Here is a 12,343-nt window from a genome sequence, read left to right as displayed (position 1 = left end):
TTTCTGGGTGTTTTTTATTCCACATTCACACTTCCAACGTTTTCAGTTTAACAGGCAGGTTAAAAAGAAATCTGAACTGTTTCACCGAAGAATTGTATTTCACTCCCGCAGTTGTCCCTCGGATTAAGACTATGTTTACTATATTACCATTGCCAAGAGGTCCCTCTTCTAGACCCCAGAACAAAAATTGCAACGTGGCTGTTAAAAAAATGAGGCGCCAAGTTTGCCGAAGGGCACCGTTTTTCGCTGATGCGAATTTTAAAGTCGGTAACTTCAATTTGATATTAATTATCTGAAGTAAAGATTCTTTCAATCTCTAAAATCCACCTGCAGGTAATATAAATATCAGAATATACCACCCTCTGAAGCTTATATTAATTGGCGTGTGAAGTCTCCTTGGGGGTCCAGGAAAGTATAAAATGTGAATAGGAAGTTTAAGAACTGTTAAAAGTTTTGTCAGCTGAAAATCCGTTTCCAAAAACAAATCAGTCGACATTTCGACCGTGAACTTAGCAAAGAAAACCTTACTGTGCATCCTGTGCATCCTACTATACGAGGTTCCCGTCCCAGTGTGAAGTTCGGATTTCTCGTGGATTTGGCCACATTGGTGATAAGAGCGCATTCCCGCTCTGTGCCGTCAGCCTGCAGGCGGGTTCTGGAGTAGCTCCGTGACCTGCGGTAGTTAACTGAGAGTGGAGATCACGGCCGAGTTTACAGCACCGCGGTTAGTGATGGTGTGCCGAACCCTAACCTTGGTGTAATAACTTAATTGTAATCATTGAATTAGAACTTAAAATATGTTCCCGTGAAAATAACCACAAATTGTTTGAACAGGCGCCATGTTCCAGCAGACACTGGCGGTAAAACTATTAATGTACTGCAAGGAAATGGGAAGAGATTATAGCAGAGAAGATTGTTTTACTTTTAACTTTAGATGAAATACGAAACCAAAAGGTAGTAGGGAAAGGGAAATTTTGCATTTGATTGTCCAGCTGGTTTCTGAAGCTTTTTAATACCAACCAATCAGGTGTGGGGTTAAGTTTATAGCAGAGAATACACGTTTTAAATTTCTTGGCAAGGGGGTTTTTAATGCCACTTATACACAGAGTTCTTGTCTACCCACGTCCATTCGGCCCATCTGGTCAGCAAAGGGAGATCTGAAACTTTTGCCTTCATTCTGAGCAACCTTCCTTCCCTCAAGTCAGCTGGTAAACCAACCCCACTCAAAGAGATGACTCACTTCGGCGGCTGCTCCTGGAATAAAAGGCGCATTCGTAAAATCTCAATGTATCTCTTCACGGCTGCACGCTAACGGCAGCTATACAAATTTAAAAAAAGAGCAGTGAAGAGTACGGATGTGGCGGTGGAAAGTTGCGGACCTGCGTTTTTGGTCTCTTCCGAGGCTTATAGGATTAGGTCAGTGAATTGGGAATCTGAGGTTATCCAATTGGTTCTCCGCCTCAAGCTGGTGGAAAGGGAACACGGTCTCGTTGTACATAAAATAAATCTCTTTTGGAAAATAAATGGCCAGCGCACTAAATACTGCCTAGGAAATGGCAATTTATTCGTTTTAAAAGATTAGAAATCCAGTGATACATGAAAATAGTAAAAAAAAACAGCGTAAAGTGCCAAAAACATTTACAAAGAACCATGTGTGTTTAAAAACACGGGGAATGGAATGTAGTTTAAAATATTCTTAACTTGCATAACTCTGTCATTTTTTGTTCCTTCTGTTTTAAAGTCGTTTCAATCAACAATCTGATTTATTTTCAGCACCCGCTACACAGCTCATTCTGCCTCTGTCCAATGTCAGGCAATGCAGATAATGAGTTAGTACTGCGGTGCAGATTTCAATCCCTCCACTGTTTATTGGTGTATTTAGGAGACACGGGAGACTGTAGATGCCGGAATCTGAAGCAACAAACAATCTGCAGGAGGAACTCACGGGTCGAGCAGCATCCGTGGAAGAAAAGGAATCATCGACGGTTCGGGTCAACCTCTACATTAAGCCTGGACACCCAGACCCATGGATGCATTTTGTTTTGTTGTGAGGCGCATGACTCTCCTTACTTCATGCCGCACGTTTTCCTACATTAACCCGGCCCTCAGTCGGATGCTCTTCATACATTCAAACATCACAAAGTTTCCACATTTCCCCGCTCTGCTGTTATGATTTCTTTTTGGCTTCAAGCTAAAATTTGAAAATAAAAATCCATCCTCTACCCTAAATTTCGACGGGTTGAAATCAAGCAACGTTCCTAGCCATAATCGAAGGATTTGATTCCTGGATTGTCTTTAGCGTTCTAGGTGAGGCAATGAAACCTCGGGCACAATGTCTCCGGAAAACATTCACAAGCTGAGCACATTTGTAGGGTTCGGGGTTAATGTAGATTAGAGAAGGGGTTTTCAGGTCTGATCTTCAATTACACGTTCTGCCACACGTGCTAGCATTTGTGCGGAGATTCCTGGTTAAACATCTTCTTTCCTCTCCCAAGTTCACTCCGGAGGTCGTCAACAAGGGCGACAGAGTTCAATAGCCTTTTTGTAATGGGAGGAAATCTACTGAAGCAAATAAGTTTTTGTTCTCCTTTGGAAAACGACATAGGCTTCTGAGAGTGGAATCCCACAGGTAATCTGTTCGCAACTGGAATTAAAATAACAGGATAGGTCGGTGGCAGAATAGATACAGTCTATGCTGCTTCTAAATTTGACAGATATGTCCACATTACAGGCGCTCAAAGTTCCACTCAATGTCCTGTTTGCAAGCTTGTGCTCAGCATTTAATTTTGGAAGTTTTGAGCTCCTTTACCTGCACGTGCAGTGTTTTGTGAACAGCTAATGTTCTGGACTGGCAAAATCCTTTGCCGCATTCTTGACATTTGAAGGGTTTTTCCTTGGAATGAATGTACCTAAACCAAAGTAACAGAAAGGTTATTAGACGTCTGAAAAAAATGAACAGAATTATTAATAATAGCTGCAGCGATTTACCATAGGATGCTATTAACTTTATAAGCTCATACGACAAGCTATTTATCTATGTGTTTTGATACATATTGTTGACAGTCATTTATTTCCATCTTGGATTAAACTAGTAAGTAAAGGATTCCTCCGGGGTTCTGGGAAGAACTACAAACGTCTTGGAATCAGCCATCAGTCGTGATCAAAGTTTCTGGTTCTCCGAAGTTTACAAGAGGGGTATCCTGACACATCCACAACCAAACTTGAAAGAAGCAGAATTAATTCTGGACCACGCCCTCTCCACCCCATCTCCCTTCCCGGTGAAACCGCGTTGCCTTACCTGTGATCGCGGAGGTGATCTTGTCTCCTAAAAGCTTTGTGACAAATGTCACACGTGTAAGGCCGTTCATCGGTGTGGGTCCTTTCATGAATCAATAGATTGTAAGATTTGGTAAAGTGCCTGCCACAGAATTTACAGACAAATTCTTTCTTGGTTTTGGACGGCAATCTGCCCCTGGTGGGCTTCCTTTCCGACGACAGCTTGGTGACATCCAGCAGGGAACCAATGGCCGAAGGAGAACACTGTTCATCTATTTCTCCCAGTTTAGGATGATCCTCCTGGGTGGCTGCAATGGCCAAATTGGCGAAGTCGAACCTAGGCCTTGTCTTGTTTGGAACATTGCTTGATTCTTGCTTGGGCGGGAATACATGGGGGAAGATCGGGATGGTGGGCAGCTGAAATCGAGTGTCAACCAGAGCCGAAACGGCGGGCACTTTGGAAAAGGACGATCGGGGCAAAGGCATCGGAGGGTAGCCCAGGGTCCACTGGTGGAGGTGGACGGTGTGCAGGGTGCTGAAGCCGTAGAGGTTGTGCAGCTGCTCTGGTGGCGTGGGGATGCCGTTGGAAGCTTGGAGAAAGGCGTAATTCGCCAGCTGCAGCGATGGGTGAATGGGAACTGGAGCCGGAATAGTCTTACTGCCCATCGTGCTCGCAGGTAGAGCGCTAGCTGCAGGAGACCTGGCCAACTTGCAGAAACCTTGGTGGAAAAGAAAAAAAAGTAAAACAAGGAGTAAACAACGACGTGACTTACTTCCATTCGTATTAAAAGTTCAATCAGTAATCAGACGTGACATCAGCTCTAACACAAAATGCCGCCCCAACGTAAACGGACATAAAGAACAAGCAATGTTACAGTAAAATCTACGTCTTACCGACAAAGTGTAAACATATTCAGCAAACACAGCCCTGCACTTTATTGGGAGCAGTCGAGGTTTGCCGAGCCTCAAAGAATAAACACCCAGACCAGTGAAATATGACAATTCCAGCCATCGCCACCCGCAAGGCTGTTTATTTATATCCCTTGATCGAGGACTTTAGAAGTCCAGTAAGTGCCCCACTGCGGTCTTAAACAGAGGTGAAGTAAAAACGTTTCCAGCCTGCAGCCTAACAAGTCATCAATAGTATTTTTTTAAAAAAACAATCAACAGGTAAAAAAGGTTGTAGGCATGTTATAAGAATGAGAAATAGATTTTTGCTCGATCACTCCCTTTATTGTGATTCATGATGTGAAAAGGGTAGCTCGTCCCTTTTCGCTGGAATACAACTAAAACTGAAGGTGCCGTCCGGAGAATAAAACAAGTTTTTGAACAGCCATTTTAACATGTTGTCAATCACCATCTATCATCTCCGGAACCCAGCGCTGATCCCAACAAGCGAGTGAAGGAAGAATCGCGTGTAAGTGGGCCGGGTGGGGTACTTGTCGTAACCTTTCACTGCCGCGATGCATCAGAAAGGCACAACTTAGTAAGGAGGTACAGTAACAAACCAGAGAAAATCTGCAGTCGCTGGAAATCACAGTAATACACACAATATGCTGGGGGAACTCAACAAGTCAGGCAGCATCAATGGAAAGGAGCAAACAGTCGACGTTTCGGGCCGAGACCCTTCATCAGAACGTCCTGCCGAATGGCCTCGGCCCGAAACGTCGGCTGCTGACCCTTTTCCATTGATACTGCCTGACCTGTTGAGGTCCTCCAGCATTCTGGGTGTATTAAATTTTGCCACTGTTCCTACTTCATCAATATTTTGAAAATCTGCCAAAACCTTGATGCTCTTGTTAAAGTAGAGGCAAATCAAAACAGTTCTTTTTACACTTGTTACATCAGGCTCTTAAACCTATGTTATTTTTTAAAAATCTGAAAATGAATACATATACATGGTTTACCTTTGTTTGCGGGTGAGGATTGAACGCGGAACCTGAAGGGTCGATAGTGTCTTTCCGCGGCTTACTTGTTATGAGATGGGGACCCCATCTTTGAGATGGGGTCTTGAAACTCGAGTCACAAACGAATCAGCGAGAATCACTCGCTGTTGCATTTGGGAAAATATGGAGAGATGCGACTAATTAGCACTTTCTGGTCTTAAGATCACCAGGGATTTAGTGGTTTATGGTCAGGTAATTGACTCCTTCTTCGGATCATTAGAAATATCCCATCAGTTATGACAGCGTTTCTTACACAAGATGGCACAAAACGCGTACTTAAGTTAAAAGGGGAAAAAAAACACAAATGAATCGTAACGACCGCTTCGTTTTCGCAATTAAACACCACGTTAAGTATATTTTCAGGAACAGTAAAAAAAAACACGTCGTGAGGGAATCAGAACGGTAATCGTTCTAAATTATGTGAAAGGAATTGGCAAACCAGGCAGACTGACATCATGCGGAATTCCTCTGCAATGACCCAGAATAAAATACAGTGACATTTCGCAAAGATTGGCTTTGCTAATTGGTGAGACTTTCCATTAGTGTTGGTAAGAAAAGTCACACCAGAAATTTCCGTTAACTCTCAACAGTTATGGCAGATAAAACTCAGTGGAACTAGTCACGGGTAATTTGTCAACATGCGCTCAATGAAAGAAGTTCCAGTGGGGGGTGATGTGTCTGCAATTATCCCAGCTGCTGATTAGGGTCTATTATGTTAACTTATACTTCAGTGCAGCCAGCAACCCGATGTCGCTTTTAACTTATTGAATAAAATCGGTCCTTTAGTTTCAATTAACTAGCCCAACATTCAGAAACGGAGGGAACGTGCTCCGTTAATAACTGCAACAGCGACGAGTGTAATTATGTATCCAGCACACTGACGAGTTTGCATCAACTGACTTCTAATATATATTAAACCTCGTGGAATGCTCCCGTGGGGCTGTAAATGCTTCAATTATATTTAAGCAGAGTAACGTTGAAGAAATGCCTTCAACTTCAATCCTTAGCAGCGCTAATGCAAAAGACTCTATTAAACTCACATTGAATTTCTTTTTATTGTTGTTGATTTATTTTTAGAAACAAGCTCTCAAGGAAAACGTTGAACATATCTGTTCGCAATCTGCTCAATATTGGTGTGGTCTGACATACAAGCCATTAATCACAAAGCCTTAGTACATTAGGCACAATACGGTCGTTTTTGAAAATGTTAAGTGCGAGGAAAGAAGAATTGTTCCCTTACCATGAAACATTCTAGTCTCTTACCTCCTAGTTATTTTTTTGGAAGACGTCCAAACTGAATTTTAGAGTTGAGTACAGATTCTTTACGATGCAACCGAAATCCCTCCTATTTATCTCCTCTTAAAGTAAACTGGCATCAGAAGCAGCGGGAAACATCGTGTAATTGGCCTATGTTTTAATAGAGTTTGTGTACGGTCTCGGGGGATCGATATAAAGAGTACTATCTCATATCTCCCGCGTCAACAAATATATTCGGAAGTGTAAGTCCCACTGAAACCACATATATGGTTTCAGATTATATTTACCTTACAGTAAACTGAACTTTTATATTTTATTTTTATTACCCTTCTTGCTGAGAGCTCTGTTTACCACGGAGACCGCAGAGAACTAGAATAATATAGAGACTGCGTGCTGAAGCAGACTCAGATAGACACGACGAAAGCGTTCTAAAAGCACAAGAGAGTACGGCCGCGAGCAGAAATCAGCCAACGCTGCTGATAAAATGCCCTGTGCTACTTTCATGAATTCGTTTCAAGACCAATCTACGAACAAACTCTGATAATGTGACTATTTCAAACGGTTAAATAATTTGGAGTAGTCACATTGCCTGAAATTTCACTTCCTTCTTTTGTAATCACGATTATGGAACATTATTGGTCGGATTCAAGACGTCTGAGTAATAGTGCACAGTTCATTTCAAGATCTAGGGGTAATGCCATGTTCTTAAAAACACTCACTCCCCACCGCGAAAATGTAGTTTACTGTCGAACTGAGCTCCAAACAATGGGTACTTTCTAGAAACCTGCAAATAACTACATACAGCAGGTGCATCGCGCCTGTTGCTGAATAACGATAGGAACCACCAACTCATTGTACCCTAAGTGTCGAAATAAGGATCGAGTGGAATTCGCAATCTTCCAGTAAGCATCTATACTTTGCCAAGATGTAGGATCTTTACATAAATATTCCCCAGTTTAGGCAACCATCCGCTAAATAAACCTGTCTTTAAACACAGTAGATGAGGTTCAAATATACCGTGCGGCCGTTCAACAACAACTCGAAGCTGATGAGGGAACAGCTTCATGGAATCTATGAGACCAAGTAGTTTTGATGGGGGTTTACTAGGTATTCGAAAGTAAAGCCAAGGTGTCTAGTGATCAGGCAAAAATCCGAAGAAAGGACTGAAAAAACCTGGTCTTTTAGGTGAGGTCGGAGGAACGGCTGGTTGTAAACTTGATATTTATTTAATATTACTATGCTCTCTGGCCATTATGATTACAAACACATCTATCGACTTTTTTTTAAGATGCAGCTGATTTCATCGCTATAATTTTAGCCACATCACACTGAACACAGCCTACATGCCTTTATTCCCCTGTGTTCAGGTTGAGTTTCCGGGCATACAAGCACGCACAAATGGTAATAATACGTAAAATTTACCAGCCGCTGCGGCGTTTAGAAGGGTGCTTGGCAGTTCCGTACCTGAACGGTTCATTTATACGAATTAATTGTATTCGGGGCTCTTAGGAGGATAAACGTCAACGTAGGCGAAGTAATAAGAAGGCAGGCTGCTTAAAACGTGTCCGTTTCTTTCCCAGTGTGATAAAAGACACATGCCCGAGAACATTTCTCCTCCCAATTACAACTATATCGCTGAACACAAGTGCAGCTGCTAACTTTAACGTTATAGCCAGCAAGAGAATGACAGCGAGCACCAGTCTGGTCAGTGGTCGATTGACTACTATTAGGGAAAGTCTCATTTGGTCAGGACCTACTGACGAGGGGTGTCGTTTATTCCTCGTCGACAACTGGTGCGGATTCCCATTAATTTCAACGAATCATCGTCCTTTCTCCTCCCCTCCCCCATCGCAACAAAATATCAAAGATTTTTAAAATAACAGAAATAGCGAAGGTTATTTACTGCGCAGATGAGAACAGGCAATTTTTATACAGATATACCATTTTATACAGATATACAATTTTTATCGAGAAAAGCTTAATTCTGCCAGAATAAATTTAGACTACAAAAATAAGTCCATAAACTTGAAAAAGTACATCTGTGCGGAATCTCTTTCTATTCACAGTTATCTCACCAGCCCTGCTTTGGCAACAGTCTTCTGAGCTGCAGTCTAATTTATAAGTCCGAAGCGATTTCGCCCTCTCATTGCTAGCCTAATCAGAAGCGTACTTGCTAACTGAACACAGGAATATTGGGAAGCTGGGCGCGCTGCGCCATATCAATCAGTGTTTGCTTTTAGATCTATGTTCCAAATGCTTCGGGGCATCATTATTCATCGGATTATCACAAAATCACAATGAGTACACTGTTTGGAGAATCGAAGAGCTCAAAGCACTTTTCAGCCGGGAGTGTTGATTAATACACCGAGTAAGACAAACAAGCAGTTTCTCCGTGTAAACTATGGATGAGTTGGCTTTTAAACGGGGGTAGGGGAAATGTTTAGTCCAATGTGCAGTTTGTATACAGAATGAAGTGGAGTAGTTGAACGAATTTCAACAGTCAGCTGTTTTACATCCACAGTTCGAGAAGAAGCGAAACGATCGCTTCTCTGTTGTATATTTGTCTGTGCTTCACTGATTAGTGTTCTGACTGAAAGAATAACCGTGTGTGGATTCACAAAGATCAGTCAAAGTTATCAACTAACGTCTTTGCTTTACTTTGGATTGGAAAATAAATATGCTTATTATTTTAGAAAATGAAATTTTTAAGATCTTCATAATAAAGAGTGGAGTTTTGCAGAGAACGACCCGTGTACGCAATTATGATGTGATTGGGTGAAGTATCTGTCACCCAATCCGCGGTTACAGCCGAACTCACGGATTAAGATATTCAAAATTACAATACACGATAATAAAATATGATTTCTACCACTGCTGGTCTAGTACTATTGTGATCCATTTATTGTAGGTGTCTACATTAAAATAAACTGAACAATTCGGGATTACATATAATGCTGGCGAAATTAACTAGGTTGTTTTTCCTTTAAAATATTTCACTTTACTGTTGATTATTAGTCTCACATGAAGTTGGGACTCTGTGCTTTATGGAAATAGAGAAAGGCGGTTTGGGAATAAAAAAGTGCTCCACGTATTTGACCCTGTCAGTACCTGTACCGTTGACCGCACTGGAGACCTTATTGAATGCATCCCGCCAATATTATTAGCAGTAAACTGCTCGCTGCACCGGAAACAGCTGGGAGCAACTCGCGAGCCGGGCTCGATTTACTGGTCGCCTCGCCGTGGACGGTGGCAGATAGCCGTGTGTTTACATCTGAATGATTGCACGAGACCCAAGTAACCACCCCCACCCCACCCCAAAGGCGCTAGGGGTGAAAAAAAAAGTATCAATGCAATGATTCGATAGCATGGTGGCCCACCCCCACCCACTGTCCCGACTGGTGGGACCGACTGGGATCAAGCGTTCTGCAGCTGGGCACATGTGTTTATATACAGCCTGCACGTGCTTTATCAGACGCAGGTCTCGTCAAAATCTGTCAATGGAACTTAATGCTAGAAAGTTCTGAATAGACTCAGCTAAGAGGAAACGCGTTCAGTTTCGTTCCATGCTGTGGATTAGCATCGCACTAGTCCTCCCAGTTAAAGCTACATAAACGTGCCCGCTGTGAATAAGATTCACAACTGCTAGGGTCGCTAATGGGCCAGCGCGTCTCCACTGTGAACGCCGCCGAATGGCAGGAGTTAACACCGGGTTCGGCGGTTTCATCTAACTTCGTTCAAGTTGACCCCTTTTATTTCAGAATGATTTAATTCACAACCCCGTGCATAGTAAAAACGCTATCACTAACCTAGTCATACGGCTTTTCAGAGTGACTCGCTCGCTTACTTTCCGAAACACCTCATAAAGGTAGAAAATGTCATTGCAGTTGAATCTGGATACCTACAAATTCTTGCGCAGTTGGAAAATTTAAATAGTAAAACTTTGATAAATTCTCAGCGCTCAATATCAATACCAACAACTGTCTTTGAAACATTACATATCCGTGCAATCAAACTGAAATTCCCCGCGTCCTATAAACCACGATCACCCCCGCCCCCCCAACCTTTATCCACATAATGCAATTCAATGAAGGGAGCAGAAAAAATGTGGTTACCTGCACCGGGGAACTCCTCGGGTGCTGCGAGGGTCGCCGCTTTTTCGCTTGAACTAATGGCAGATGTGGAGCTGGAGGGGGCGGCGGCTGTGGCACAAGCGCATACCCAAGTTGGCATGCTCTGAACTCGGAGATGGCGTTACGACGGCGAAGTGGGGTTACAGTGGGGCTGGTAGCACCAGCCAAAAACGACCGAGACCGTGTCAGACAGCCCTTGAGCAGCAGAAGTGCAGCTCGCCTTCTGTTCGAAGGGAGATGCCGAACACAGTCCGATTCCTCCAGACCCCTCGAACCACCTCCTATTTCAACTGAGTCCTGGGAGAAATCCTGGGACGGCGCAGGCGCACTGCGCAACCAGGCGGCCCCACCAACAAAAAGTCAATAAACTTTCCGCAAAGTTCACAGCATCGCAGAGGAGACAGGGGCTGCGGAGCTTCACGCCTCTTTAGGCTTAAGACATGATAAGAAAACATTAAAAACTAAAGTAACAACGTTTCCTGGCTCTGTCGGACAACAACATTTTATTTTTTACATTAACTTAACTCAAAGGAAATATGCAGTGTCTTTCTGAGAGAGAGAAAAAAAATCCGCCAGGCCACCAAATGGAAATGAAATAGACAGTAGGTTCTGACCTTGATGGTGCCCAGATGATAATTTGGGCTATTTTAGGAATCCGCTGAAACTACCAATTTATTTCTCGCACCAGACCTAAAGCGATAGATGATCGGCGTTTTGGGATTGAGGTATCTGTAACAAGCGATAAAAAACAGCAGTGAAAGAATTTAAATGCACTTTCTGCTGTGGTTAGATCAAAGGGGTTACGGAAGGAAGAAAACTCTAAAGAAGATATGGATACAACTCCCACTCAAAAAAAGACGAAAATATGCAGAGAGGCTAAATCTCGTTGCTAGGTTATAAATAAGTTTAACATGGTCAGTTTGATTAAGACTCCACAATGTAGCAAACTCTTTTCCTTGAGAAAATCTCCGTTTCCCCAAATTAAAGGACTAATTCAATATCTTCCCCAACACAAAAATGCTATGGGAATAATTAGAAGAAATATATATCACACACACACACACACACACACACACACACACACACACACACACACACACACACACACACACACACACACACACACACACACACACACACACACACACACACACACACACACACACACACACACACACACATGAAAGTTTTCAGCGAACGAAATGGAAATCAGATGTTTCCCGGTTTTACTTTGAGTGTGAATATAGATAATATGGACACTTTAAGAATGATTGACGTGTTCGTTTATCAGACAACTTTCTACGTATCTTTCTAATATAGAGTCAATGCAATATTATGGAGTGAGCAGTCTGATTTAGTTTGAGATTCCCAATCTTTTCCTTTGCTCAGCTCATTTGAAGGGTGTGTAGGTCTCCCTTCACCGGTCAACGTTTCGGCGAAGATCTTTTCCTTTCTGTTTTTGCTTATTATCTCTTTCATGTTCCCCAATTTTCATCCTGTTAATAGGAGATAAAGGGAGAAGATTTTTTTAACAGCCCACTCTTTCATCTAAAATAAAACTACGACTCGAAGCAAGTGCGTCTGATTCATTCAGAGAGTTGGACACGCTTGTTTTGATTAACGCTGGAAGGCAATCTGGACCGCCACTGTTCACCTTTTCAGACAGTTCGCAATCCAAGCACCATCCATCCATCCCTCGGCATGGCTCGTCGTCAAACACATTTTAGAGCCCAG

General features: G+C 42.6%; 1 protein-coding gene across 4 annotated transcripts; it reads right to left on the bottom strand.

Moving 5' to 3' along the window:
• Window positions 1–1,543: 1,543 nt before the first annotated feature.
• On the bottom strand, window positions 1,544–10,893 carry osr1 (odd-skipped related transcription factor 1). Of its 4 annotated transcripts, none has more exons than XM_059981248.1 (3): window positions 10,592–10,893; window positions 3,299–3,995; window positions 1,544–2,909 (listed from the first exon to the last, which is right to left on the bottom strand). In XM_059981248.1, the coding sequence occupies exons 1-3, from the start codon at window positions 10,707–10,709 to the stop codon at window positions 2,774–2,776; spliced, it is 951 nt and encodes a 316-aa protein (XP_059837231.1). In that variant the 5' UTR covers window positions 10,710–10,893; the 3' UTR covers window positions 1,544–2,773. The 4 variants fall into 4 exon arrangements, with proteins under 4 accessions (XP_059837231.1, XP_059837232.1, XP_059837234.1 ...); XM_059981249.1 differs by lacking the exon at window positions 10,592–10,893 and adding an exon at window positions 7,944–8,165; XM_059981251.1 differs by lacking the exon at window positions 10,592–10,893 and adding an exon at window positions 6,486–6,553.
• Window positions 10,894–12,343: the final 1,450 nt, after the last annotated feature.

This window comes from Hypanus sabinus, chromosome 10 (assembly GCF_030144855.1).
Source record: "Hypanus sabinus isolate sHypSab1 chromosome 10, sHypSab1.hap1, whole genome shotgun sequence".
NCBI classification, from domain to species: domain Eukaryota; kingdom Metazoa; phylum Chordata; class Chondrichthyes; order Myliobatiformes; family Dasyatidae; genus Hypanus; species Hypanus sabinus.
The sequence above is the reverse complement of the archived record's forward strand: the minus strand, read 5'-3'. Positions and strand labels throughout refer to the sequence as shown.